This window comes from Mycotypha africana (genome assembly GCF_025528875.1).
Source record: "Mycotypha africana strain NRRL 2978 chromosome Unknown BDF20scaffold_4, whole genome shotgun sequence".
Taxonomy (NCBI): domain Eukaryota; kingdom Fungi; phylum Mucoromycota; class Mucoromycetes; order Mucorales; family Mycotyphaceae; genus Mycotypha; species Mycotypha africana.
Genome location: NW_026515728.1, coordinates 1038526 through 1065274, shown reverse-complemented (window position 1 = coordinate 1065274; position 26749 = coordinate 1038526). Strand labels below are relative to the sequence as shown.

Sequence of the window (26749 nt, the reverse complement as noted above, 5' to 3'; positions counted from 1 at the left end):
AGTTTCTGTAATATAGGTCTGAAGATTCAGAATCAATTAATAGTAAGATGTGCTTGTAACATCTTCATTTCCGGTAATATCACCATATTCAAACATGCCGACTCTACGTTTAATAGCCTCTTCTTGTGCTTCCTGTAGTGCTCTCACAATATTTTCATTACCGTGTGCATAACGAACCTTAGGTGTGACTATGGCATAACCATCTTGCACCATATCTAAATTGACACTTGCCTCTGCGCTGGTTGACTTAGCAAAGTCATAGAGGGTTAAATACATTAGAGAACCTTCACGCGCATCTACATTAGCGACAAGTTGTTTGTTGGCCGTTAAATCCTTGAAACGTTCAATCGCTTCGATACCCCAGTCTTCGTTTCTATCTGCCGACTTGACAAAGGAGAGTTTTGCTTCATGAGCTTGTGGCTTGAGTTGTTTGAATTGCTCGGGCAATGCACGAACCCGGGAAGAAGGAAGAGTTTCAGAGTTACCGTAGTCGATATATAGCACTTCGATTCCTTCGTGAGAAATGCGACGCACTCTTCCTCTATACCAACAGTCATCTTCTGTGAACTTCGCACTCACAAGATCACCTACGCGTGGTTTGAAAGAAGGGTCGGCAGGTCGAGTCTTTTGGTACTGTCCTAAATCGGTCATTAATTGTTCAAGTTGAGCAATTTCATTTGTGATCTTTTGAATGTAAAAATGAGAGCCAGAGATAATGTCAGAAACAACAATGTCGATATATTCACGGTTAGGGCCATTGGCTGTGATCTGTTCTTGTTCTTCTTCAGTATCTTCCTTGAAGTCGGCCCAGATGCACTTCTTAGCACTTTTCGCTTCACGTTCAGCGCCATAAAGCTGATTAACATAACGTGATTCATCTGCAGAATATTCGTGGATGAAAGCAAGCCCTTGCGACAAAAGCTCTACGGCCAAATTTTCTCCATTAACAAACATGGTTCCGATGAAGTTGCCCACTTTGTCAACGTTTTCGACTTCAATTTCAACATCATGTTGAAGACACTTATCAGATACAAAGCTCAATGCTTCTCCACCATAAGGTTCGGTTTTATCGTTGGGTGTACGGCCAACACGAGGCGCGCGAACGCCAGATAAAACAAATGAAAGACGACAATTTTCTTTCGGCACCCAGACAGAGAAACGAGAACCGTTAGCGACAAATTCCACCACAGCTTGGACTTTACCAGCACGCTTCAAGAAGGTCAAAAATTGACGGGATTTGGCTGCACTCTCAGAAGCATCAGTAATTCTTACAACGGGCAGTTCATTATTACTATGGAGACCTCTTCGTTCTTCTTCAGCTTTCTTTTGAGCAATCAAAAGCTGATCATAACAGTGAGAGCGATTTTCATCGTCCTTTCGATGATGAATTACAGTAGCGAGACCGCGTACAATCAATTGCTCAGCAATGTTGTGGTTATTAGCAATAACGGTAGCGCAATCTTTGGCTTCAAATCCATCTTGAGCAGGTTTGTGATAGTCGATAGTAATGTGGGCTTGTTTACCAATTAACTTCTTTCTCAAAAATTCTCTAGCTTCAAATTGATAGCCAACTTCTTTCCCATCTCTTGATTTACCACTGGGCACGGTACTTCCAGAACCACGGGGTGCTTGTTTGACACTGGCCAGCTGAATCTTTCTTTCATTGCCATCTTTGGTTCTAACCATAATAGTATCGCCAGTCATGATGCGAACAACAGTAGCATCGAACTCATTAGATTCCACTTGCTTCTTTGCAACGAAATTGCGCCATAGGCGAAGCTTTTTATCCTTGGCAAGTTTTTCTGCATTTCTCAAAGGAGTGGGGCCGCTTGTTGCTAAAGTAATACTCCAATCAACGCATTTAGCCAAGCCCTGAGCGAGCAAAAGCTCTGAAATATTGCCTGCAGGGTGCTGAATAGAACCCACAAAATTTGATCCTCCTGATTGCGCCAATCCTTCTAAGATGATTTTAACGCCACGTTGCAAAAGACGTGTCTCAACGAAATATTTACATTCTTCGCCAAATGGTTCAGAGACAGTGGTATCGTCTTCCGGTGCGTTATCACGTCTACATTGTGGTGCCTTAATACCAGATAATAGTAAGGTAATAAATTGCTGCGTTTTGTTGGGTAGCATTAATAATACACGGAAAGTTGATCCATCACGTACTTGTTCAACAATACCTTTATTTCGATGAGGGAGGAATATAGTTAATGTCTGATCAAATGTAGTCCATCAAACAGTCAGCCATTCTTTTTTTTTTTTCTTTAAGCTTACCATCCAAAGGTTTTCCTTTGTAAGTATCCAAGAATTTGTGTGCGTCTCCATCGAAAGTAAAATGCACCTCACGTACACCCTGTCATTATACATTATTTTTGGTTTGGTTTGGGGTTTGGTTATTCATTTATACATATCATCCACATCAATGACGAATCTCTTGCTCTTTTTACCTTATCTAGGTCTCCCCACAATCCTAGTTTCTCATCTTGTGCCTCTCTTTGCAGCTGCTCCAATTTTTCTAGTACTTCCTCGCGCTCGTCAGAGTTAGTCTTGGCGCCTTCGCGTATTTTGAGCCAGCCGGCTTTTACGCCTAGTTCAGCAACGTTCTCGCCATTGGCTGTATAGATAGTACCATATTCACGCTGTGTTGTAGGAACCGTATATTCAGAGACAAAGGAAACCTCCTTGCCGACCAATAACTTTCTCAGGAACTCTCGAGCGCCGAAAGCAAAAGGCTGTCAATAAGATAAGGAAATTTTATATTGTAAAGTTGGGTTTTTAATATATTGGCATTCTTCCAAAGCTCTGGATAATATGCCTTTATTATTTAATTGTGTTTCATCTTACTTCATCTGATTTTGTTGTGCTTCCTAATCTCGGTGCCTGCACATTGGACAAAGCTAATAGTCTTTCTGGTGGTGGGCCGTTGGGTCTGGGTTTACCCCTTAAAATGACAGTATCACCTGACAAAACATTTTTAACGACTGCTTTATTGACCATTGCTTCTACTTCTGTTTTTTCGTGAAAAAGGAAACTTCGAGAATGAAAGAAAATAAGGCTCTTGTAATAAAGACAGCAGGAATTAAAATGTTAAATTGCGGTACAACATGCTGTTGTTCTTATGAATTGAAATGGCGCTGATTAGCATTCAGCTAGTCCGATAAGCTATAAACGCGTCCATACGAAGGGAGGGAAAGCTTAACGTTGACATGAATGCCTCATCCAACATAATAGCCGTCATCCCATTGCCATATAGTCTCATCACCTTCATTATCTAGAGGTTTTGCCTAATATAACGAGCTTCAGTAAATAGAAATATCTATTGTTTACTTTAACGTATACGCATTTATGTAAGTGTCCGATTATCTTGAGTTCCTTATGAACTGTAAATATAATGGTCAAGTTTTTAAAGATGGAAGTAGTTTTATTTGATATTATAGAGATATAGAGAGATTAGAATAGCAGAAATTTTAAAGAAATGCTATTATATGCAAAATGAATACAAGTGATTATACACAAAAGTTAAAAGACGAGTTTACACCGTTGTTGTACGTTTTGACCACAGTGATATCTTATTCATGACGGATGACATTGGAAAAACTGAGGAGGGAGTGGAGATATCGGTAGGGATAAATAGAAGGTGAGTATTGGAAATACTTACTTCTCTCTGAGAAAGAGCCGTTGTTACCATTATTAGTTGTAGTTTCCCGGTACGATCCTTTGACATCCGTACGTTGAGATACCCAATTTACAATCAGCTTGATTCTTACAGCAACGAATACAAAAGGTGTTGGCATCAGGTTCAATTAAATTTACAAAGTATTTGTAACCATTACAGGTAGTTGGGGCCACATCTTTGTTATCATATTGTCCGCCACCATCGGAAGGATTGAGCTTGTACTTAGAACCATCAATGCGACCCGTGACCTGAGCATAAGTAGAGGTTTTAGCAAAATGAGCTGACTTGATAAAACCGGAAGGAAAAACTTGACCGCCCAATGAAGCATCAGTACAGAAAGGTTTACCATCGTTTTCGGTAGCGCCTACATCATCTCCCGGATGAGGCGGTAAAAAGGAACAGAAGGCAGTAGCAGATTGGAGTTGGATTTGATATTTGGGAGCTCGTCTTGTGAGGCTAGAGTGAACGGGAAGTGCTTGAACAAGGCAAGTGAATAAACCTAGCGCGAAGAGGATAATAGATACAGTAGCAAACTTCATAATTGTTGATTGAGATTTGTAAAATGGATATCAAAATGAATTAGTGTTTCAACAGTACAATGATAAAGATGAGAAAGAATGACAACAATAAAATTGGACGTTCCATTTATACTTTTTTTTTCTAAGTAAATTGTCGTCATTAGTAGAGCATACATAACAACGGCTGCCACTCTTAGAAGAAAGACATTTTTAGGAACATCTTGTTATTGTTTTTTAAGCCTTTATGTGCATAGTTCCAAAGAATATAAGCAAAAGATGACAACCTTATCTTTTTTTTAAAGTGAAGTTGCCTTAATGGAGTAATGTCACAACGTATCACAGTAAACATTTTCAGTTGTTTTGCAGAACACGACCGCTTTGATAAATATAGAAATTAGATCAACTGAAGTTAATAATAATTAAAGAAAAGGCAAACGGAAGAATTTATAGTGTTGAAAGAGCGATGGAAATGATCGGCTCGATAATCGTAGAAAGATGCAATGATACACGCGTTTAAAACGGAAGAGAAAGATTAACTGCTGGAGACTTTTAATTGAAGTAGAATAGCATCATCGATGGTCTGATCAAAATGCTTTACATATTAGTACTAATATGCCTGATGGGATAATAGAATGTCAAACTTTCTAATGACCTGAAAACACACATTTACCATTTACGGCTTCCTTGGTATGTTTCCTGCGAACCAAAGTTATTTCAGCGTTTCAAAACTCCTTCTATTACTCGTTTCGTGCTACCTATCTTTTTGTAATATATTGTTCATGGCTATGAATGTTGTATGCTTTTATTATAAGGATGATGTTGAGGAGAACAATATGCAAAAAGGGCATAAAAATAATAAAGGACAGCAGAAGACCAGCTACTACTACGTGCCTGTCAGCTTCGTACACAGTGAACAATAAACAATAGTCGAGCTAGCATATTACTGTGAATGTTAATGGCTCGTTTGCCAGAGTAAGAGTAGTGAGTATATTACAATAATATGTTTTAAATAGAAGTAGCGGTAACGGTTGCGTGTAAAAGGAATAAATAAAATGATACTGTCTTTATATGTATATTTGACAACCATGGTAGCATCAGCAGTATATGTATAGTAAGAGTGGGTTGGAAAATAATCTAAGCAGCTACACACCAAATCTCCATTTTCTCTACATTTGAGGAGCTGCCATTGCTGTTATTCATGACTTGTCTTGCCATGAATAAGTCATCATCGTCTATCATTAGGACCATCTCATTGTCTTCATCCTTATACTGCAATCGTACGTTTTTGACTTTGGTGTCAATCCCAATTTTTTCGATGACTTTAGCTTTTAATTCGTTGAATTTGATTGTATTGTGAACCATCAGAATCCTTGTATCGATATGATGTATTTTGATTTTTATTTTGCCGCCGCCTTGGTGTTGCTGTTGCCCGTTGTTGCTGCTTGAATAGCTTCTGTCAGAACTGACTGTGGAAGTGGAGGTAGATGACTGCGGTATCTGTCCGTTCATTCCACCTAATGTGTTTCGAATACGATCTTTTTCCTGTCGTATTAAAGACATGGTATCTAGAGAGCCATAAACTTCATCCAACTCTTGGTCGAAATCGCCATAATACATTGTTGGGCTTAAAGGTTTTGTAGGTGATAGCGTAGACGCGGCTGGAATAGGTGGTACTGGTGGTGGTGTCGAACATGCAGACGATGAGTAGGAAGAAGAAGAGAGATGATGACTAGTGTTCAAATTGCTACTGTATAAAGAACAACTTTTGGCCGAGGAAGTACGTGTTCCTAAAGAAGAAGAGGAGCTGTATCTATCTTCTAAAGTCGATTCAAAGCCACTGTCTACCCGACGGCTTGGACCTTTATTGCTACTCTTAGTCGTTGAATGATGCTGAATACCATGACTGCTCGGAGTAGAGTCTTCAGAAGGGTACAATTGTTGTTGTTGAAGCGAGGAATATTTCGACAAAATAGGCGAGTTGTTATTATTATTATTATAATTCATGGACTGATGCTGTTGATGAGGATGCATTATGAATGGAGGAGAAATAGCTTTTTTGTCACTGATTAATACAGAATTATTGCTGCGCTTCTTTTTATTGTAAAGTGTTGATGCTAAGGAACTTGAAGTTGATTTTGTAGGCGTAGGAGCTTGCGACTGCTGTTTATTTTGAAGCTGGTCTGCTACAGCGAACATATCGATTCCTTGTAACTGTCGCAATCGTTGTTCTGGCAGTCGGAATAGTACCGTGGGCGGTATTGAAAATACTGAAAATCCTTTGCCTCTTTCCTTTACTGCCAAATCAATAACGTCGTGCTCATCTGTCATTCGTGCCTTTTGAGCATGGTACAAGTCGGTCAAGCCAGCATCCATTTGTCCGAGGTATAATTTGCATATGCCCTTATTGAATAACACTTCGCAAAGATAAAGTCGAAAACTCAGGCCCAACTGTTGATAATTGATAATTTGATTTCCTCGAAGTAACTGATGTGCATGCTCAAAATCTTGAATGGCTGCCTCCATATCGTTCATCATAAAATGCGAAACACCCCTTTGGAAGAAAGCAACAGCAAAGTAGGAATCCATCATGATTGACTTTGAATATGCTCCCAGCTATTTATTTCATATGAGATGCAATTAGGAAAAGGTATCATGGAAGCTTTCTTAAATTTCATTGCCTTACCGCATGCTCGTGGTCTCCTACTGCTGCGAATATTAAACCGATATTAAAATGCATTTTCGCATTATCTGCTATTGACTAATATCATAGTATAATTACAGGTTAAAGCTTGGAAAAAAAAAGAAAAAAAAAAGGGAAACTGCAACCCCCGTCCTTGCCGCTCTTCTTTTTTTCACGCTTTTTGCTACCCCTTTCATTCGCTTACGATGAATATTCGAAGTGCTTGATCATAGTCTTCATTATCAAAAGCACTACAGCCATACTGCCATTGTTCCAACTCGAACTAGAATGTTATAAAAATGAATCATTTTACTGATAATGAGTACATTATTCTTGAAATATAGTTATTCGTTATATCATCTGGACTCCTTGCACTGACGAACGAACCTTCAATGCCATTTCTCTTTTTCTGCTGCTGAAATAGAATTTTAAATCCAAGTCCAAAGATTAAACAAAAAATTTGAAAAAATCAAAGCAAGCTCTAACTTTTTTTTTAAAGGAAGAAGAGAAGGATATCAAAAAAAAAAATGAAGGAAAGTGAGTGAGACTCTACAGTTGATAAGTATTGCAATTCTTTATTCAATAAAGAAAAGAAAGAGAGAAAAAAATAAAAGATCGTTTTAAGGAAAAAGAAACGAAGAAGAAAAAATTAAGCTTGGATTTTTGTGTAAAAGGAGGAGGAGAGTCAACGTAGCACCAACGCTCATGGTTGTTTTAATTAAACCTTCTCAAAAAAGAAGTAGCTCATTCAAATCTGCTTCACACATACATGGTCTATATGTCCTAATACAACTTGTATTGCACTACCCTTTTCCATCTAGCTAGGTCTCACAATGAGAAATAAAGGTATAAACCTCTCTTCACTTATCATAAATCCATTATGACAGACATCTCATGTATTATTCTGTGGTATAATTTCTGTAGTAAATCAAATTCTGTCAAGGAATTAGCATTTTTCAGGAGTCTCAAAGAAGTGAAGTGGCATTCTGATTTGCAATCGATTCCCTATCAAAAATACAGTAACTTTTGTCTAGGTTGAATAGAAGGTTTTGTTTGTTGGTAGATCGATTCTAACATGATTGTAGCATATGATCTGAAATAAAGGTTATAAAGAAGATTACTATGCTAACTTTTTGTTATGCGTGTTTTCGTGCGTTTGTGTGTGTATATAATCTTGTGTATGTATATCTGTTACACCATAGATTAACTTTCTTCTTTCGTCCTATTATACCCTTTAATTTCAGATCAGATACAGTTTCAAGTGCTTGGTTCAGTTTTACTATTCTACTTTGAGAAGGGTTCAGAGTGTGGCAAGTCGTCAGTGTGTCATGTCATAGTCGTCACGTTAGTTAGAAGCTATGTTTGTTATAAACCTTGTTGACAGAAAGGCCGAAGAAAGAGTTTGTTTCTTTTAAGCATATACATCTTTAGCTAACGTGAACATTGTGTGGCAATCAAAAGCTTAAGCATAAAGCGAAAGGTGTTATTTCAACGATAAAAAACAATATTTGCTTTGATTATTACAACTCTATCTTTGGAAACAAACCTTGTAGAATGTCAAGCTAGTCTGTTTCAACATTATATGATGCTATAGAATTAGTTTGTTTCAAGGTTTGATCTAATATTGTATGATTATTATCTGTGATGCTTGTGCGGACTTTAGAGGGGTTCGACTCCTTTGCTATCCACACGATCAATGGTGTACTATGTCAAAAGAATTTGACGTTAGAACTGATTCTTTGACAAGTAGAATTCATAGCACATGCTTCGACAGGTGAGTAACGTTTGCGAACTGTTCATGTTAAAGTGCAGGTAAATAAAGACATGGTCAGATTAAATCTGTGAAGGGAGAAGATAATTTTATTCTGTATTAGCCCATAATTGAAGGGGTGTGGGTGTGGGAAAAGTAGTAATAAGTTACTTTTGGTTTGATGATGATGTTGACATATACGTGTATAACAGTTAAAAAAAAAAAAGTAATCTAAAAAATGTCACTAGCTTGGTGTAAAGAATGTACTGTTTCATAGAAAATGTTCAACTCTATAATTTTTGAAAGCGAATGGTACTACTGATGAGCTGATATTACTGTGAATACACATATAAAAACTTTAAAAGTAAGAATAATAAGGTGAAGTAGGAACAATAGCATTAGGCGTTGTTGCATTGTCAATATATTGCTGATTGGCGCTTGAGATATGCTGTTGTGGTATGTTGGAGTTGCTATCTATGTCATCATTGTCTTCATCCGCGTTATCTTCCATGATGGTCATGCTGAACCTCCCACCGGTGGCCATTAACGTCGAATTTGAAGCAGTAGCTGTCATTCCCACTACGTCGACTACTGCAAGTGAGTTGGATTTAGATGAGATTGAGTAAGTTGATATCGAATCGGATGAATGTTTAAGTATACATGGTAGCTGCTGCTGCTTATTGGAGCTATTAATATAGAGACTGTTGAGATTTTGATCTGTCTGTCTCCTCTTTATTGCACGTGTACCATCGTCATAATTTAGGGTAGGTCTTATTGTTGATGGGCTGTTATGGCGTTTTCTTGGATTATTATCACTTGATGTTTCATTATTGGTATTGGTAAGAATACCAAGTGTAAAATTAGAGGGCATAGTATTCTCCACAGGTGTTGGAGGGTTCGGCTGAGTAAGCGTGGTGGGTTTGCTGTCATTTATATGTGTTAAGGTAACTGTGGCAGTTTGAGAGTAATTAGTAAGCTCTTGATTTCCTTTACTATTGTCCATAGAACAAAATGAAAATTCTCTAAAAGGGTCTTCTTCCTCTGCGCTAGGATTTGGAATAGCAGGAGTAGAATAATGAACCGAAGATGACCGACTGATACGTGTGGGCATTGAAGTAAATGATTCATCAAAATTTGATACATCCTCCTCTGAAGTAATCGTTGGCGTATAAGGCGGTGTCAATTGCCGCTGCTGAACCATATTCCAATCAATAGTATCAAAATAAGGGTCTGACTTGATATCATCAATTCCATGCTCTCCCCAGCCTAATCTTTCAATGGGTTCTTTTTCTAAAAGCTGTATCAGTAATTTACAGTTAGTGCCCGATTCCAATGATACGAGTGGTTACTATTGCGTAGCGAAATTGAATATACTTTACTCCAGCTAAAAAGATTCTAGTAATACGGTCAAAGTTGGGTGGGAATGTCAAAGGTTCTTCAAGAACCCTTCTATACATGTCCATATGCTTCTCTGCCCAAAAAGGTGTCTATCGACATGTGAATCAAAAATAAATCGGTTAAAAATCGAAAGCTTTCCCTTCTTGCTTTTCTCATTCTCCTCGCCCTTTTTCACGGAATATCAATCGTCTCGATTGGAGCTCTAGCACACATCATAAGAATTGAAGATTCATCTACTTACTGTTCCTGCCAACATTTCATAAAGTAAAGTCCCTAGACTCCAAAAATCAACTACAAAAGTATAAGGTTCGCCAATCAGCACTTCGGGTGCTAGATATTCCGCTGTACCACAGAATGTACGAGTAGTAAGTTCCTCTGCATCACAACAGTAGTACAACTCATCTTTGTCGTCCAATGCTGTTACTGCTTGTTCCTGTTTTCCTGCGAAGAGTTTAGATAAGCCAAAATCAGTTAAAACAATATGTCCATCTCGTCCAATCAGCACGTTTTCCGGTTTCAGGTCCCTGAAAAATAAAAATAAAAACCAAATCAGCTGTTACCATCCAGTTCATAGGATTCCATTAAGCTTGCTTAGTGCATATTACCTGTAAATAATGTTATTTTGATGTAAAATCTGTAAGCCTTGTATAATTTCGGCTGCATAAAATCTTGCTCGATCTGCACTGAAACAGGAGAAAATAGATAATTGAGTTGCTAGGTCACCACCAGGATAATAATCCAAGAGGAAAAATAGACAGGAAGAAGTTTGAAAAAGTTGATTGAGCTGAGCAAAGAAACTATTACTGGTGCTGCCACCATGACTACTACTGCTACTGCTGTGCTGTTGTTGCTGCTTCTTTAAAAGAAGCAGAATATCTCTCTCTGCCTTTGTATGCGTCACTTCGTTTTGTTGTATGACCCATTTCTTTTTAATACATTTGAGAGCGTAAAGTTGTCGGTTATTCTTTTTTTTTGATCTTGCCAGGAAAACCTTTCCCATACAGCCTTTTCCTAATACGCGGATAAGGTCTAAATCTTCCAAACCTAATGGTATGGATGCTGAATCTGTTGTTGCTGCTGTTGTTGTTGTAGTCTTGATTGCAGTATCTGTAAGCCGCTGTATCTCATTGTTTACAGTAACAGTGGTGACAGCAGCACTATGTGACCGTTGATCATATTGCTTGTCTTGTAGTAATACTGATAATGATGATGTCGACGACGATGGTGAATTGAGTTGATGTTGCGGAATGGTAGAAGCAGCTGTAGAAGTCGTGGTCATTTGTTGTTGTGGTTTTGTTTCCTTCTCCTTCTCTTGTTCGTGAGAAGTCATAACGATATGACTCAATTGACTATTGTTGTGAAGACTGCCGGATGACTCTTCATGTGAGTTCTTATTGTTTTGTGACGATGGCTGCTGCTGATGGTCACTGCTATTATTGTTTATGGTAGGCGTCAAGGTTGTAGAGGTATAGTAAGACGTTAGAATGGCATCTTCATCACGCTGAACGCTCGTAAAATCCCTTAATATGGAAGAGAGGCTTACGACAGGATGCTGGAAACATTGTAAAAGATATTTCTCTACTTTGTCAGCATTTGTTCTTTTCTTTTTCTTATGAAAGGGTAAAATGATAAAGTCCCGTAAAGAACGACGATTTTTTGTTTTGCCTGTAGTAGTTGATGTTGATAAAGAAGATGAAGAAAATTGATGTTGTTGCGGTTGGGATTGTCTATGTTGCTGTTGCTGCTGCTGCTGCTGCTGGAGATGATGATTTCGTGGAGGATTGTTAAGGCTTGGAAATGTAATTTTCACTTTTGGGTAATGCTTACGAATCTAATTATAGATACCAGGGTTGAGTCAGTGAATACCAATATTGGTCATCACGTAATCAAATATACCTTCTGATGAAATTCCAAAAGATCGGAAGGATATCTAATCAAAGACACAGTTGAGCCGGAATTTTTTATAATAATATTAAAAACCTAATATAACAATGTGCAAAGCGTAAATACAAGTGTATCTCATTGACAAACCATTGCTATTGCCTCGTAACATACTGATAAGGTGTTGTGTTGTATAGTAAGTAATGATTCAGCTACTGTTACAAATCTAATCCCTTCAACAGATACGGCACCTCTTTCCGGCATATTAACGAAAGGATTGTTGTAACTGTAATTTTGAAAGAGAATGCTTTCTTTTGAAAAGAGCTGCTGTTATTCTGTCAATTTCGTGATGAAGACAAAGGAAAAAATCGTTCGATGAAAACTAGAAAGGGGAATAAGAGATATTGGTTTCGTTAAAGTAATGAAAACAAAGAAAATTGTAGCAGTAAGACTAGTGCCCATAAATAGCGATATTATCGAACTTTATGTTGATCTGCATGAATTCCATCCATTCATGGATCAGGCATATCTCCTTCTTCTGCTTTAATTTATCTTTTGGCTTAGCTTCAAATGACTAGTTATGTATATTGTATATTTGACTTCCCTTAACAGTCGACACTACTCCTCTTCTATTAATAAATATCACCAAACTTATGCAATCCCCTTCAACGATGTATAGCAGCTATTACAACCGTTGTAATTGAAGGCATCCTCTCCCTTTTCAGGTGTTTAACGTTTACTATTTATTGCTTTGAAAAGTCCAACGACTCCCTAAGTGGGGGAGAGCAAGAGTTGTATTAAAATTCATCATTATATCAAGTGCCAGCTGTAAGATAAATATCTCTCACGGCACAAGGACGGCCATTAATTGCTATACAAAATACCTACTTTGGTATGAATGAGCTCAATGTTCTGCCAATTGCAAACGGGCGCTTGTCTCCATGATACAGCAACCCGAAAAAGCATTGTTCATTCGTGGCACGCACTCAAATGAATCTTTTCAACCTTTCATTTTCTCGCCTATCCTTGTTAGCATAAGAAAAGGTTCTGTTTGAGCTATTGAAAGCTTAGAACCAGAAGGGGTGATGATAAGTAGTGAAGCAGTTTATCCTTCTATAAAAGGTAATGCCGTCTGTTGCCACAAGGGTATCCTTTTTACTAATTCATTATTGACCCTCATTAAAACAAACACTATCAATAATCTTTCTTTCAAAAAGTCGTTACATGTTTAGTGTAAGCTTGAAAATAGTAGAATCATCATACAACATATTGTGCTATAATTTCCGTTTTTGAATGGAGCATTTATCACAATTGCAAGATGTTCGAAAGGTTGTTTCAAACGTTTATATATAGAATTTTCAAAGTGATCTGCTTGAAATCCTCTTCACGAGAGCCCATACTGCTCCCCATTGCTTGAAAGGGCATTGAAATACACCAACTGACATGAAAGGGAGGGGGCTGAAAGTTGTATAACAAGACCATGTTGCTGCTACCCCTGAAATTGAAGCCGCTCCTTCAGCGTTCATACGACGTTTACAAGACAAATCTTACCGAAGCTGATGATTTTCATTTTTTCTCCCACCTTGGCGAAAGAAATGCAACTTCCTAGCGATTCAGGAACTTTAAAGCAAACACAAGTCTATTTTACATATCCTGACCTATTTAAACATTAGGAAAAAATTGAGAAAATGAGGCCTATAATCCCCTTGATCTGCATGGCTTCCCAAATGGAAGTCTTTCTTTCTGAGGACTGTAATTATCATCCGGGTAGTGGTGGGTTAGCAGCATAGGAAGGCTTTTAAAGCGTGCGCATAAATCAATCACTCCAGAACGTTATTACTGATTAAAAAGTAATAGAGAATGGCTTCTCTACGACATCATATCATAGATTAACATCACAGTACGACATATCTTTAAATAAGTGTTTTAATGCTTGCTAGTATGTATTATTTTGACAATTACCTGCTAGAGGAAATTACACTGCCACTTCCTTCCATTCAGAACAGCATCAGCGACAGTAAAAGCACACAGCATGATCCTCACACGCACAAAATGCGACTGGTACAGTACATCAACAATGAGAGTGAACCATTGTTGATTTGATCGCGCGTTTTTAAATTCAGCGAGAATTGTTCAAGACTTTCCATATAAACATACATTAACTTCTGGTAGAATGCAATAGCATGAGAGAAAGGAAGATTATCGAATTGTTATAAAAGAACGAGTCATTAATTGACGATTATGTATACACATCTTACTGTTTCCGAATAATGATGTACGTATAATGGTTTTATTTAAGCCCTGATATACTCTCAAATAAATACACATTATACAGATCGACTTAGTATAGTTAAAAGCGCTTTGTTCTATAAACTCGTCAAACCTTAAAATAACCGCATTTCGTCAGTTTATAAGCTACATTTAGTTTTCCACATGCATTAGGGTTATGAGTATTACAAGCCCTTTCTCTGATTGTAGCTCTTCATGCCGAAGCATCATTGTTATACAAGATGGTAATGATATTGTGAGGTCGACCTTGGAAAAGTTGTGCAAATGAAAGAAAACTTAGTTGATAGTCCTTTATGTTATAATCCCTCTAGTCAATCCGACTCTTATCTTTATAAAAGAAATAGATTACAACAAATTGGAAATAATATCAGATGTATCTGATTATGGAATATGAGTTGTTAGTTATATCATCGAATTCTCTGTAAAGGTGTGCCAATTAAAAAAAAGTTTTTACCCTAATTCTTACTCAGCGATGTCGTCTGCTTGGTTTAGACCAAGGTTTTTCCAAGTAATAGAAATCCTCTTGGCCTTTTTGATTTTGGTGATTGTAGTTTGAGCCATGCATATGACAATACGGTGTAGAGCAATTTTTATGCTGAAAATTTGATTAAGAGTATATCCATAATCAAGTGTGCAAATTGATCACAACATAATAGCAACGGCTTTTCAGTTAACAGGACCCCTATTTACATCGAAGTGCAAACACATTGATCTACTTTTATCCCATTCTCATTGGACAGATTTTGAGATGGATAAACGTTTCATGATGGCGACGGAGACGGGTTCCATTTGGCTCCGAAAAATTACGTAAGGTCTACGAGAAAACGATTAATCAAGCTGTAAAAGAGGGGTGATGATCTGCTGCAAAATGTTCTCGTTAAGGGTCGAAAGCAACACAGCGCAATGCTTTCAGATAAGCATCATGAAAGTCGAGCAATACATGAGTTGATGGTAAGTACTGTGTCAACAATTAATCATTAAATATAGTAGTCATCCCATCAATTCCTGACGTTAATAAACCTGCTATGTATTCTTCGACCTATGACTATCCATTGCTCTTCATTGCTATAGAGTAAACAGCGTAAATGACATATGGCTGACTCAAACGAAAACGTCTATGACTCGTCATTGTAGACGTGCAATAATAGCTTTTCGAGTAATTTTACAATAGATAATCCATTGGTACATGGGATGGAAAAAGCTTTACCAAAATCTGGAAACAGATTGCTTGAATGCAGATAGCATCCCTGTTGAACGATGCAATATATAAGCCTTGTCTTTGAAAGAATTGGATTATCTCTTCACAAATCACTTTGACAAGTTGGAAAGCATTAGAATATTAGCAAAGAAGGTGAAAAAGCGATACAGAAAGGGAAACTATAAACAGCATGGCATATATATTCGATGCTCGACACTTGATCTTTGTCCTTGAATAATCGACACACCCAACTTAAATTGCCTTACTCGTTTCTTACGTAAAGAACGATGGGAAAACGTTAATGAGCTAAAATGGAACAGCTAATAGGTCGACGGAGCAAGCCTAATCAAATGTCTCTTCTGCTCCATCATGGTAAACGGTAATATACACTTTCACTACTAATAATTATTATGTTACTGATTCATTGAAGCATCTGAGGTTCTTATTCTGATATTATATCATAAGCATGCACTTTCGTAGATGCATATGCTCTAGCAGAAGAAGAGGATCAAGCTTTTATAATTTACTTTTTTGTCCGACATAAGCATTCCGTTCAGGGTAGGACCCTTTTTTTTCGCCTCCTCTTCGTCATAGGAAATTGGGAAAAAAAAGTCGTTCTTTTCTAGGCTGTAAAAACGGGACGAAATTTAGACGAATGGAATATTGCTGGGAAGCAAGTTTTTTATAGGCGACTTTTCCCGGAAAACCCTTTTCCTAAAGAAATGAAAATAGAGGACCCTGAATGGTATGCTTAGACAGGTTTCAGTTATGTAATTACATAATATATCTTACCAATCAACAAGCAGGACCCTTGGCTTATCTAAGAAAACTGAATATTTGAGTTGTTTTCGTATAGCAGGTTTCAGAAAGTCCGTCCCGGTCACGCATTTTTCCTCTTCCTACAGCGTTACATATAAAATGAGCAACTGTTTTTCCATCACTGGACCCCGTTTTTTGCTTTTTTTTTTCCTTTCTTTTGCTTCATTGATTACTATTTATCAACTTTATCAAAATGGCTACCAGTGCTAGTGACAAGATTTACAAGATCATCAATGCCAGACTCTTGATCGACCACAAGATTGTTGAGAATTCCTATTTATGGTTCCAAAACGGAAAGATTATTCATCCTCAAAACCTTTTCTTCAATGAAATGCGTGATGCCGATGAAATTATTGATGCCAAGGGTCTTTTAGTTGTTCCTGGTTTCATCGATACTCAAATCAATGGTGCTTACGGTATTGACTTTGCCGATTATGAAGAACCTGAGGAAGTCTTGAAGGCCAACATTGATAAGGTTGCTAAGGGTCTTTTAAAGTATGGTTGTACTGCTTTCTGTCCCACCGTTGTCAGCTCTGACGCTGCTGTCTATTCTAAGGTAAGCTTATCATAAATAATAAAGTCTGCGAAAAGGAATAGAAGTGAACGGGTAGTGCCGGTGAAAAGTATAGCGTTGCATGTGTTGAAATTTTCTTTTTTTAACTTACACTATGTCTCTTTTTTTCCATTTCTCATATGATAGGTTCTTCCTTTGTTGAACCGTCGTAAGGGTTCTGCTAAGGGTGGTGCTGAAATTTTAGGTGCCCATGTTGAAGGTCCTTTCATTTCTGAACAGAAGAAGGGTGCTCACAAGCCTCAAGTTTTAAGAACTGCCAAGAACGGTATCAAGGATTTCGATGAAGCTTATGGTCCCGAACTTAAGAAGGGTAGCGAAGCTGTCAGTATCATCACCCTTGCTCCCGAAATTGAAGGTGTTTGCGACGCCATTCCTGACCTTGTTGCACGTGGTATTACCGTCTCCATGGGTCACTCTTCTTGCCGTATTGCTGATGCCGAAAAGGCTGTTACTAAGGGTGCTAATGATATCACTCACTTGTTCAATGCTATGCCTGCTGTAAGTGCACTCAAATTTTTCAAGATGATTTCAATCCGCGCGGTTAAATTTTTTTTCTAATTTTCTATTTTTTTTTTTTTTTTTTAATATAGTTCCACCATCGTGATCCTGGATTGATTGGTATTCTCGGTGCTGCTGATTTGCCCATCCCTGAAAAGTCCAACAGACATCCTTCTCCTTCTCAAACCTCACCTGATCGTACCAAGCCTGATCCTCGTCCTTTCTATGGTATCATTTGTGATGGTGTCCACGTTCATCCTAACTCTGTTCGTATTGCCTACTATTCTCACCCCAGTGGTGCTGTTCTTGTCACTGATACCCTTTCCGCTATGGGTCTTCCCAAGGGTGAGTATGTTCTCGGTGGTTGTGAAATTGAAGTTGATGAAAAGGGTGGTGCCTATCTTAAGGGTACCAGAACTTTGGCCGGTAGTACTGTCACCATTGATGAATGTATCCGTAACTTCCAAAAATTCACCAACTGTCCCTTGGTTGAAGCCCTCGAAGCTGCTACTCTCCATCCTGCCCGTTTGTTAGGTATTGATAAGCAAAAGGGTACTTTGAATGTTGGTGGTGATGCTGATTTGGTCTTCTTGGATGACTCTACTGGTGAAATCCAAGTGAAACGTGTCTTCGTTGCTGGTGAAGAAGTTGAATTATAAGATGCTTCGACTCCTCTCTTCGTTCCACTCAAGGATCTCTTCTAACGTATCATATATATATATAAACCCATCCATCATTGTCACAAGCGAACATTGCATACTACGCATCCGTTAAACAACTCATATATACTTCTCGCTTTTATACTCTTCACTCTCTTTAATTCTTAGAAATATTTTGTGAAAAAGATAGTCCCTTTTCACCTTTTATTTGTACTTTTATTATGTATTAAACTTTTGTTAATTTTGGTTTCTAGAATGTATACATATCTTTTTTGGCTTTTGTCGCCTTAGCGTGTCTTTCTAAGTCTGCCTTTTGCTTTTTTAATGCTTGCAAAGTTTGTGTTGCAGCTTTTAATTTGGTATGAAATTGTGTTTCGAAAGGTGTTCCTTTATTTCGTCTGTAGGCCTCATTCGCATGCACATAGTTATATTGTGCTTTATCCACATCCGAACTTATTTTGGCTATCATTTGATTTGCCTCTCTTGCATCTTTTGGAGTTTTCGCTTTTCGTTCTGCTGTTGTTTCTGCCTTTGGTTTGACTGCTTTGGTTTCGTCCTCTTTCAACAACGTGTTCATGAAAGTAAACATGTCAGTTTCATCTTCTGCTTTTTCTTTTTCCTTTGCCTGTTGCTGCTTAGCCTTCTTTTGCTTATTTCGTTTCGCCTTTCCCCGCTCTTCGTTCTCTTTAGTATGGTTTAGACCCAAACCAGGGCGACTCTGATCTCCCCCTTTGAGGAACCTTATTTTGCCGTAGGGTTTGGCTTGAATGGGTTCAACACGCCCTTCTCCCGATGCGCCTAAACCTTGTCCTGCAACATAACCCATCTTTTCCATCATTTTTGTAGCAAATCCAGTGGTATGAGCTTGCCAGCTACCGAACTCATCACTTACTATCGTCGGTGTCTTGAAAATTGCAGGGTCTTCTGTGTCATCTTCTCTGTCGCTGCTACTATGATCCTCCATAGCAGAAGATACTGTATAATCTGACTCACTCCATTCCTCCTCTTCAGTCAACATATCATTCTCGTCGTTTCCCTCCAGTGTTTTGAAGGGCAAAATATGTTCTATGTCCACACTAATGGTACGCTTTCTCACCTTTCTCATACTACGGTCTTCATCCTCATCATCATCATTGTTGTCGTCTAATAAACGAACACGCCAGCGTGGTCCGTACGTCTGATCGATAATCTTTCCTAACTGCCAAGCCGTCGTTTCGTTTCGATCCTCTTTGCACCATACTTTTCTACCATATTGTAATTGTTCCAACATATTTTCTTGCTCAAGTATTTCGAATGGCAAAAGAAAATCAGCAGGTACCGTATAACCATCGTGAAGATACGGACAATGTTCGCCATGATTGCAGTCGTTCGTTCCTCTTTCAAGCTGCTTCGGACACGGTATCGTCTCCGTAGTGATGGGTATCAAAATTAGTACTTGAGCATACTGCTGCGAGCTGTTGTCGTCTGATCGATGACTGTGGTTGTCATTACTCGAACTGTTGTTACTGTAGCCGAGAATGATAGCTGGTAATAGGACAGTGTAGGATTTATACTGAAAAGGAATAGCGCATTTTTCTCCCACAGCATAAGGAAGATCGTTGGCTACGGTCCCATGGGTGGCTGATGGCGAAGGTTCAGTTGCTGCCAGTAAATCGTCGTTGTCTAGCAACGGCGCTGAAGGCAATGCCATGGTGGTAGTTGCATCTGAACCGGTCGTTGCCGTTGTGGATATAACGGCACGGTATTCTTCTAACAGTTCTCGCAACTCTGGTGTCAAATCGTTCTCACTTTCTAACAGCTGTAAAAGTTCGTGGTCATTTAACTGTGTCAAATCAATAGTACCACCATTCGTCTCATTTAAATCCATAATTTAGTAACATAAAAGCCCTGTAAAATATGAGTACATTGTCTATTTTTTGAACCCGTTTTTTTTTTTTTTTTTTTTCTCTTTCTTGTAAGCTAATGATTTGATTTTGATTGGGACAGTCTATTTTATGCAAATCTCTTAAAAAGATGATGCACTCAGCCGTTTTCCTAACGCGCATTCAAAATAGATAAAGATATGTGAATAGTATATCAAAAAATCAGCTGAAAAATAAACAATATATTCATTATGAATGGAGATCTTGATTTATTTAGCGTATGCCTCTGTCAAGTATAAATTTGAATATTAGAAATCTGAGCAGCAAAGATGAATCAGTCAATGCTAAACATATTCAAAACGAGCACTAGCGCTTTTATAGCAGAAAGAGCCACCCGAACGTAAAAAGAAACGCTGGTGGTAATTGATAGACTGTCCTGAATAGAGTCGAATCGGAAAGTATCAGCAAGATTATTTATTGTACTTTGCTAAGCAATGTATTTTACACATGAATTCTCAACGGAGACAAGGTTCATGTTTCAGTTTCGTTTGAAAAAATGAGCCTTCAAAAACATAGGGTAGAGTTTTATTGAATCAAAAAAAAAAAAAAAAAAAAAGAATAAAATAATAAATTAATATGTGTATAAAAAAAGATATAACGATGCGCAACTGTATGCGCGTAAATATTAGAAGAAGATATAGAATAAAGAGGTGAATCTAATAATATGTGCAAGTACCGAAGTAGAAGATTCATTGTTACGGAAAGAAGAAGTAACTGTTCATATGCTTTTTCAAGTACGCTTTTAGTATTTGTCATAATAATTATCGGTAGTGGCAGGTTGTCGCTTTCTACGAAGCCAGCAACCCAAACCATAGTAGATAGTGGCGAGTAATAGCCCTAATAAAGCACCTAATGTCATCCAGGTACAGGGTCCAACATTACCAGAGTAGTCATCGACAGAGTTAATAGCAATATCCACGAGTTGAAAAGCACAAATAGCCAAGATGACGAAGCAAGCCAACAACACAAGAAAAGCAAGGCCTGAAGCAAGAGAAGCGATAGAATCTGTAATACGATTGAAATGGGTGCAGACGGAAAAGACGAAAGCAAATAAGGTCAGAACAAAACTAACCCAGTAAAGAATGAAGTTGACAACGAACATCGTGTTGAATTTGCTGTATCCATTTACTATATTTTGATCAAGGCCTGCTGCTCGTGCTGTTCATTATGATAGATTCACGTTTAGATGGTTCATCAATATCTTTTACATCTTGTGTCAAAAAAAAAAAGGACCATGTTTAATGTATACTTACTCCAAACAAAAGCACCTTTAGGAGACGTACACTCTGTCACTGTGCCATTGAAACCATGACAGGCGTTCCTAGAAATTTCAAAGCGAAACAATGTCAGATGAACGCATAATATTGCGTTGATAACGTAGCCTCCTATTCTTCACTCACCATAAACTAAAGTTTGTAAAGTCTTGTTCGTTTTTTGTAAGCTGAGCAATATATAGATTTCTGAGGAACGCCACGTTATACGTGTTTCCTAATAAGGTAAAGAATTGTAATATAAGGGCACAAAGTGTAAAGATCGCTGCCAGATATTTGAAAAAACTAGCCCAAGATGCCATTCTTTTACTGAAATAGTGTGAATGATGTTGAGGTAAGCGTTAATAAATCAGTAACGAGTGTGAGAGAAGAGAAAAGAAACAGCAGGAAAAGAGAGGAAATTCAAAAGCGAACAATAGGGCAACATCATCCTTTCTGAGCTTCTTTTTATTGTTAAATACCTTTAAAAACCCAACATTTAAAACCTACTACTCAGTTTCAAAGTGCATAGCCACTGAAAGAATAGATAAAAAAAGAACAAACGCAATTTGATGGCGACAAGGAAGCAGAAGAAACAATTTCATATAACTTTTACAACTGAAAGCAGTTGGGTAACAATCTGCTGACGCGCTGTAAAACTTCTACTTTTGTTTGTTGAATCGACAGTCCAGGAAGGACTCTTGATCCAAGTCAGGAGTTTGCCATTTTTCGGAAACACTTATTACTTGTGCTTGATATAGTATATCTTCACGCCTACGATGACAGGCGTAATAAGTAATTTAGCAGACAGAAAAGTCCTTTTGTTTTGCTGCATTTGGTTGGCATACGCCTTTTGCGCGCTTGTCAAGCAGAAGAAAAAAAAAGAAAAAAAAAAAAAGAAAGTCTCGTTCAACCACAGGTTTTTCTTGATTCAAATCACTATGTTCTACCTTGAGACAACGTAACACAGGAAATAATTTTTAGCCTCCACTCTCGGATCTATCGAGCATTAGAGAGCTTTGTGGCGATTTTATTCCATTTGACAACGGGGAAGCCGTAGCTTTAAGGTACATCTGTTTCTATTAGTATCATGTATATTTCTCTTTGTTTGAGAAGTGTTTTCCAAGGCAAACGTAGTAACGGAAACTGCAAAGTTTCTTGTTAAGGAGGAAGTTCAACGACATAGCATTATTACATATGTACGTCTGTTATGGTTCAAATAGTTGGCTGGCTTCACAGTAGGACCATGAATGTGTGGAAGAAAAGAAGGTTCAAGGAAATCGACAAAAGCGCTTTGACGTGCTCAAGTTTTATTCGAAAGACTGAACGACATACCCAGAACAACAACCCTCATACGTCTGTAGATGAATTGATGCTCCAGTTAGGCTTAATACAAGTTATATACCGTTAGCAGCATTACAATCTCAAGTCTTACAAATTAGCCTTTCCTTAGCTAACAGCTCTCACAGCATTCATATCATTAAATGATTTGCACCATTTTAAGTTCAAAGATCTATGACTAAAGATTGACTGCTCGAGCCTTGACAAGCAGCATAGAATCCATTACCTGTGAAACAACTACCTTACCAATTGGTAAACATCTTGCCCGTAATACAACAGGCAAAAGTAGAAATGTAAGCGTGATATGGGGTGGGGTTACAGTCGGTTAAAAAGAACAACTAAAACTGATATTGACTGCTTAAACCAAGCACAGAGCAATAGATTGAAAAATTCTCTTTGTAAATAGAGCGTCACCGTCACCCACAACATTTTCTAAGCAGTTTGATGCTACTGATGTAGGTATGTCACTGCCTTCAATGAAAAGCCCTCATTATTTTTCATAGTACAAACCCCTTTTCATCAAAGACTCGTTTGCCGACGTCTTGTACAGATTTAAATGTTCAAAAAAAAAATCAAAGGTATACCATCGTAGACAAAAATTTAAACGTTGCTATTGTTGGCTTTTTGCTTGACGAAATAAACAAGAAACTCTTGTATTCTTTATTACTTCCTCCAACCGATTAATAAATTAAATGCAATTGAAGAAATCAAAGCAATTTACTGTAGAAAACGTGAGTGTTCGACAATGTGTTGAAAAGCTGAACATAAGAATGCATAACAAGGTGATGAGTTTAGATGTTCAACTTGGTGTGACGCCAGTTACGTCTCTTGGAGTTCCAACTAAAACGTTCATATAAACAGAATGTGTTCAATAAATATGTCAACTTCGTCCCTGATGTACTTGTATAGCTTACCGAATCTTGGTATCAGACTTAAGACGGAACCAGTGAGGCAAAGGACGATTTTGCTTCTTGGCCTTGCCAAGCTTAACCTTGGTGATGAAAGACTTTTGGGAAGGCTAAAGAAAGTAATTGCAAAAGGTCAAGTTGCTGATTAGTCTACACGATCTTTAATGCCGGCATATTCGAAAGCTTTTTTCCCCCAATCAATGTATATTCCATCCATCCAACAAAACTGCACAGTTCCATCCTTTATCCGTTTTTTAACGTAATCCTGATATACTGTGCAATCCTTCTAGGCTTTTAATGATTGTATTGATCTTTACCATTTCGACAAGCAAGTATAATGCGTAAATAGGAAGGACTTTCGCTCTTTGCCTGTCTTGTTTCCATATACCCCTCCTCAGAAGTGAGAATGAATCAATTGACGACCTACGTTTTCGCATACCGAAATGTTCCCTGTCCGAAAAGATTCTGCGGGAACTGTCCGGAGAGTGAAGAATGGACGCTGAAATATTTATCCGGCTTTTTTTTTCTAATAAATTAAAAGGAAAACTCTTCTACATTTATCACGCAGGCTCAAAACAGTTCGTTGGTAGGTGTAATTTATTTTTTATGTGTGCAAAAGAATTTGCGGATGGAAGAACTATGATGATGCTCACATGTTTTCGTTTGCTTATTGCGAATCCAACTGCTTCTTTTAATAGTAAAACTGCTGTTGTGTTTTGGTTCAACCCCCATCATAATACAGAACTCTTCAAAGCTGACAACGCCATCTTTATCCAAGTCCACATCTCGTATGAGCGCCTGTGTCTCAGCTAAAGTAATTTTATCCCCTAAATTGTCCATCATTGCCTTCAGTTCAGGCACATTAATGACACCGTCACCATCCTTATCAAAGGCATCGAAGGCTTCTTTCAGTTCTTGTTGCTTTTTTGTAAGACGATAAGGGTTGGCTAAGGTGGGTCTCATAAGTTGCACAAATTCTTCGAAACCTATACTATCGCCGTTTGTTGATTCGCTTTTTTGAACATCGTGAATCTGAGCTCATGAGTTGAGCAAAGTCTTTCAACAGCGCTGTATGGATGTAACAGTAAACTTACCATATCAGTGACTACTAAGTTATCTACTCCTGCAGAGAGTAGCATTGCTTCCAATTCCTTGTGTGATAATCTGCCATCTTGATCTTTATCAAAGCTTGTAAATAGTTCTGATAGATCTTCTCTTTTTTTATGACTGAGAAAATGACTGCCTAAACTAAGTCTTTTCGACATTGAGTTATCTGTTAATAGTTAGCAGAGTAAAAAAAAAAAAAGATCAACAAAAATCCCAATAGGAAAAAGAAAGTCGGTTGCTTTGGAAAGGGAAAACCAAATCTTTTCATGTGCCTCTTTCCCTTCGTGGAGCTGAGCAAATCATTGGATTCTTTTTTGCTAATGCGCCTCATTTTTCATTTTACGTGAAACACGCGCCACAGAACTTTTGGGCCAACCACAACCATTTTACACAGCAACTGATCGTCCTGAACACATAGGCATTCAACGATGAAGAGCTTGTTAAAGCAGTAAAATCAAAGAGCCAAATTTACCTAAATGTACACCTCCTGATATATACCTTTATTTCTTAAAATAGTGGATGGATCAAGAATGTAAACATCCAAAAAGGTTTTTTGCATTAAGAATCACAGATTGCCTATTTTTGATCGCGGTAAAACATTCCATCCGAAGAATAAACGAATCGTTTTTTCTCTTTTTTGTTCCTCTCATCCAGGAACGCAAAAATACTATTCGTGCTTTTCTCATTTTCTCTTTGCACCACTGCTATTCACAATGACGAAACCTAATGCAGAAAACCTGATCTATATTGATGATTACCTTGACAGTAAAAGACATGAGCGAAATCATCTTTATTGTATTGGAGACGTAACACTTACCATGCATTCATTGTTCCGTGTTTATGCATCGCCTGAATAGTCGTAGAGGCACTCCAATTAGATCTACAAAAGAGCTTTACGCTATTAAAGGAAATGGATGGATATTCTCAAGGTTTTTAGCAATAAGACTTTATAAAAGAGTTGTAGCGGGAAAAAGTACTCAAACGAAATTTCTACAGACGCAACAAAGTCAACAGCTAAGGCTGCCATCGACCTCATCGATAATATTGAGCAATTTGATGCGAAGGACAGATTCACTCATTTAAAAAATTTGATAAAATTGCTGGAAGAATCGGCACAAAGAGGGAGTGAAAAGGCGGCACTAGCAAAAGTGACATCGGATGCGGTAAGAACAAAAAGCTTGTTAGGCGGTTCAAGTGGCTGTAGTAGTCTATAAATTCAGCGCCTTTTCTATGACTTTTTTCCTGTTCGACTATGATGGTTGACTATGCGAAATAGATTGATCGTCATTGCAATCGCTTGGATGCCGATCTAGTGAAATACGAAGAATTACAACCTATTGGTAGCACTCGTATTACTGCCTTACCGGGCATGGTCCCTACGTCGAAGCATTTACGTAATTATTCCCAACTTTCGGTAAAAGAGAAGATGTCTAAACGTCTGTCGATGTTTAATAACGAAAAGCAACAGCAACAACAACAGCAGCAGCAGCAGTCGACGAGAAGTAAGGGGGTTTAATTAAATTTGTAGATTGTTATACTTTACGTGTTTTGACCAACCTCATTTACTCATGGCTTCCTGTAGAGAAAAGGGTAAAGACCAATTCAAAAGAAGAAAAGATCACCTAATGGTAGGCTATCTATTATTAACAATGATCATCAGACAGGAAAAGCGATAAAAGCAATTCCTTCAAGAAGAACCAACAACAAACTGAAAAAGTAAAGTGATGTAGACCCCGTTTGAGGCGCCAATGGATGCTAACACGCCCCTTGATGACCAATAGTTCTGATTCAGATATGCCAGTGGATCCAAATGAACCGCTGTATTGCTATTGTCAGCAAATATCGTACGGAGAAATGGTTGCATGCGATAACACAGATGTAAGATCAAGTTAAGAACTGTGTGCTGAATGCAGAACCGTTACGAGAAACATACGGTCATTGACTGTTCTTTTCTACTCATGTAGTGCGAAATTGAATGGTTTCATTTAGCTTGCGTCAATTTGAAAACGGTTCCAAAAGGAAAATGGTACTGTGCAAATTGCAGTGGATATAAAGGCAAACAAAGGAGGTGAAACTTGCTTTTTTCGGCCACGCATTCTCTCAAGTATTTGCGCGTATCTTATTTAATATAGCATGATATAATAATTATTTAAAATTGATGAAAAGCGATTGTTCTCTGATAAAGAAAACGAACCACATTGGGCTTGGTGAAATTATCCAGGCTAAAAAGTCTTGATGAAAATCTGCAGTTCAATTGTTACACCTTATACAATATTAG

At 37.9% G+C, this 26749-nt stretch overlaps 13 protein-coding genes across 13 annotated transcripts; 3 read left to right on the top strand and 10 right to left on the bottom strand.

Moving 5' to 3' along the window:
* Positions 1-36: 36 nt before the first annotated feature.
* On the bottom strand, positions 37-3000 carry BDF20DRAFT_912204 (uncharacterized protein; the record flags this gene model as incomplete). The annotated part of the gene is made up of 4 exons (XM_053083925.1): positions 37-2183; positions 2278-2356; positions 2451-2735; positions 2848-3000. The coding sequence occupies 4 exons, from the start codon at positions 2998-3000 to the stop codon at positions 37-39; spliced, it is 2664 nt and encodes an 887-aa protein (XP_052937223.1).
* Positions 3001-3693: 693 nt separating this feature from the next.
* Positions 3694-4218, bottom strand: BDF20DRAFT_905692 (uncharacterized protein; the record flags this gene model as incomplete). The annotated part of the gene is made up of 1 exon (XM_053083194.1): positions 3694-4218. The coding sequence occupies one exon, from the start codon at positions 4216-4218 to the stop codon at positions 3694-3696; it is 525 nt and encodes a 174-aa protein (XP_052937222.1).
* A 758-nt stretch (positions 4219-4976) lies between these two features.
* BDF20DRAFT_864473 (uncharacterized protein) lies at positions 4977-7454 on the bottom strand. The gene is made up of 4 exons (XM_053080735.1): positions 7265-7454; positions 7083-7160; positions 6881-6955; positions 4977-6810 (listed from the first exon to the last, which is right to left on the bottom strand). The coding sequence occupies exons 1-4, from the start codon at positions 7274-7276 to the stop codon at positions 5332-5334; spliced, it is 1644 nt and encodes a 547-aa protein (XP_052937221.1). The 5' UTR covers positions 7277-7454; the 3' UTR covers positions 4977-5331.
* Positions 7455-8866: 1412 nt separating this feature from the next.
* On the bottom strand, positions 8867-9666 carry BDF20DRAFT_864471 (uncharacterized protein). The gene has a single exon (XM_053080734.1). It carries the CDS (start codon positions 9628-9630, stop codon positions 8986-8988), a length of 645 nt encoding a protein of 214 aa, XP_052937220.1. The 5' UTR covers positions 9631-9666; the 3' UTR covers positions 8867-8985.
* A 9-nt stretch (positions 9667-9675) lies between these two features.
* Positions 9676-12307, bottom strand: BDF20DRAFT_864467 (kinase-like domain-containing protein). Its single transcript, XM_053080733.1, has 5 exons — positions 12081-12307; positions 11922-12005; positions 10631-11856; positions 10267-10549; positions 9676-10114 (listed from the first exon to the last, which is right to left on the bottom strand). The coding sequence occupies exons 1-5, from the start codon at positions 12168-12170 to the stop codon at positions 9944-9946; spliced, it is 1854 nt and encodes a 617-aa protein (XP_052937218.1). The 5' UTR covers positions 12171-12307; the 3' UTR covers positions 9676-9943.
* On the bottom strand, positions 9742-9900 carry BDF20DRAFT_791228 (uncharacterized protein; the record flags this gene model as incomplete). Its single annotated transcript, XM_053076194.1, has 1 exon — positions 9742-9900. A coding segment is annotated over one exon (159 nt), but the record flags the coding sequence as incomplete, so codon positions are not given.
* Positions 12308-13691: 1384 nt separating the features above from the next.
* On the top strand, positions 13692-15821 carry BDF20DRAFT_986965 (uncharacterized protein). The gene is made up of 5 exons (XM_053085231.1): positions 13692-13967; positions 14332-14419; positions 14852-15002; positions 15044-15146; positions 15367-15821. Exons 1-5 carry the CDS (start codon positions 13836-13838, stop codon positions 15463-15465), a joined length of 573 nt encoding a protein of 190 aa, XP_052937217.1. The 5' UTR covers positions 13692-13835; the 3' UTR covers positions 15466-15821.
* A 584-nt stretch (positions 15822-16405) lies between these two features.
* On the top strand, positions 16406-18162 carry BDF20DRAFT_937333 (uncharacterized protein; the record flags this gene model as incomplete). The annotated part of the gene is made up of 3 exons (XM_053084766.1): positions 16406-16768; positions 16913-17284; positions 17377-18162. 3 exons carry the CDS (start codon positions 16406-16408, stop codon positions 17941-17943), a joined length of 1302 nt encoding a protein of 433 aa, XP_052937216.1. The 3' UTR covers positions 17944-18162.
* A 31-nt stretch (positions 18163-18193) lies between these two features.
* Positions 18194-19810, bottom strand: BDF20DRAFT_818623 (uncharacterized protein; the record flags this gene model as incomplete). The annotated part of the gene is made up of 5 exons (XM_053077390.1): positions 18194-18881; positions 18960-19056; positions 19096-19407; positions 19450-19545; positions 19684-19810. 5 exons carry the CDS (start codon positions 19808-19810, stop codon positions 18194-18196), a joined length of 1320 nt encoding a protein of 439 aa, XP_052937215.1.
* A 624-nt stretch (positions 19811-20434) lies between these two features.
* BDF20DRAFT_864461 (uncharacterized protein) lies at positions 20435-21141 on the bottom strand. Its single transcript, XM_053080732.1, has one exon. It carries the CDS (start codon positions 20965-20967, stop codon positions 20608-20610), a length of 360 nt encoding a protein of 119 aa, XP_052937214.1. The 5' UTR covers positions 20968-21141; the 3' UTR covers positions 20435-20607.
* A 1844-nt stretch (positions 21142-22985) lies between these two features.
* BDF20DRAFT_864451 (60S ribosomal protein L39) lies at positions 22986-23708 on the bottom strand. The gene is made up of 3 exons (XM_053080731.1): positions 23682-23708; positions 23371-23474; positions 22986-23296 (listed from the first exon to the last, which is right to left on the bottom strand). Exons 1-3 carry the CDS (start codon positions 23682-23684, stop codon positions 23248-23250), a joined length of 156 nt encoding a protein of 51 aa, XP_052937213.1. The 5' UTR covers positions 23685-23708; the 3' UTR covers positions 22986-23247.
* A 253-nt stretch (positions 23709-23961) lies between these two features.
* BDF20DRAFT_905689 (uncharacterized protein) lies at positions 23962-24629 on the bottom strand (the record flags this gene model as incomplete). The annotated part of the gene is made up of 2 exons (XM_053083193.1): positions 23962-24396; positions 24459-24629. 2 exons carry the CDS (start codon positions 24627-24629, stop codon positions 23962-23964), a joined length of 606 nt encoding a protein of 201 aa, XP_052937212.1.
* Positions 24630-24873: 244 nt separating this feature from the next.
* BDF20DRAFT_444540 (uncharacterized protein) lies at positions 24874-26702 on the top strand. The gene is made up of 9 exons (XM_053075463.1): positions 24874-24919; positions 24988-25236; positions 25329-25400; positions 25468-25634; positions 25748-25973; positions 26054-26061; positions 26132-26187; positions 26253-26349; positions 26436-26702. The coding sequence occupies exons 2-9, from the start codon at positions 25185-25187 to the stop codon at positions 26541-26543; spliced, it is 786 nt and encodes a 261-aa protein (XP_052937211.1). The 5' UTR covers positions 24874-24919; positions 24988-25184; the 3' UTR covers positions 26544-26702.
* The last annotated feature ends 47 nt before the right edge of the window (positions 26703-26749 follow it).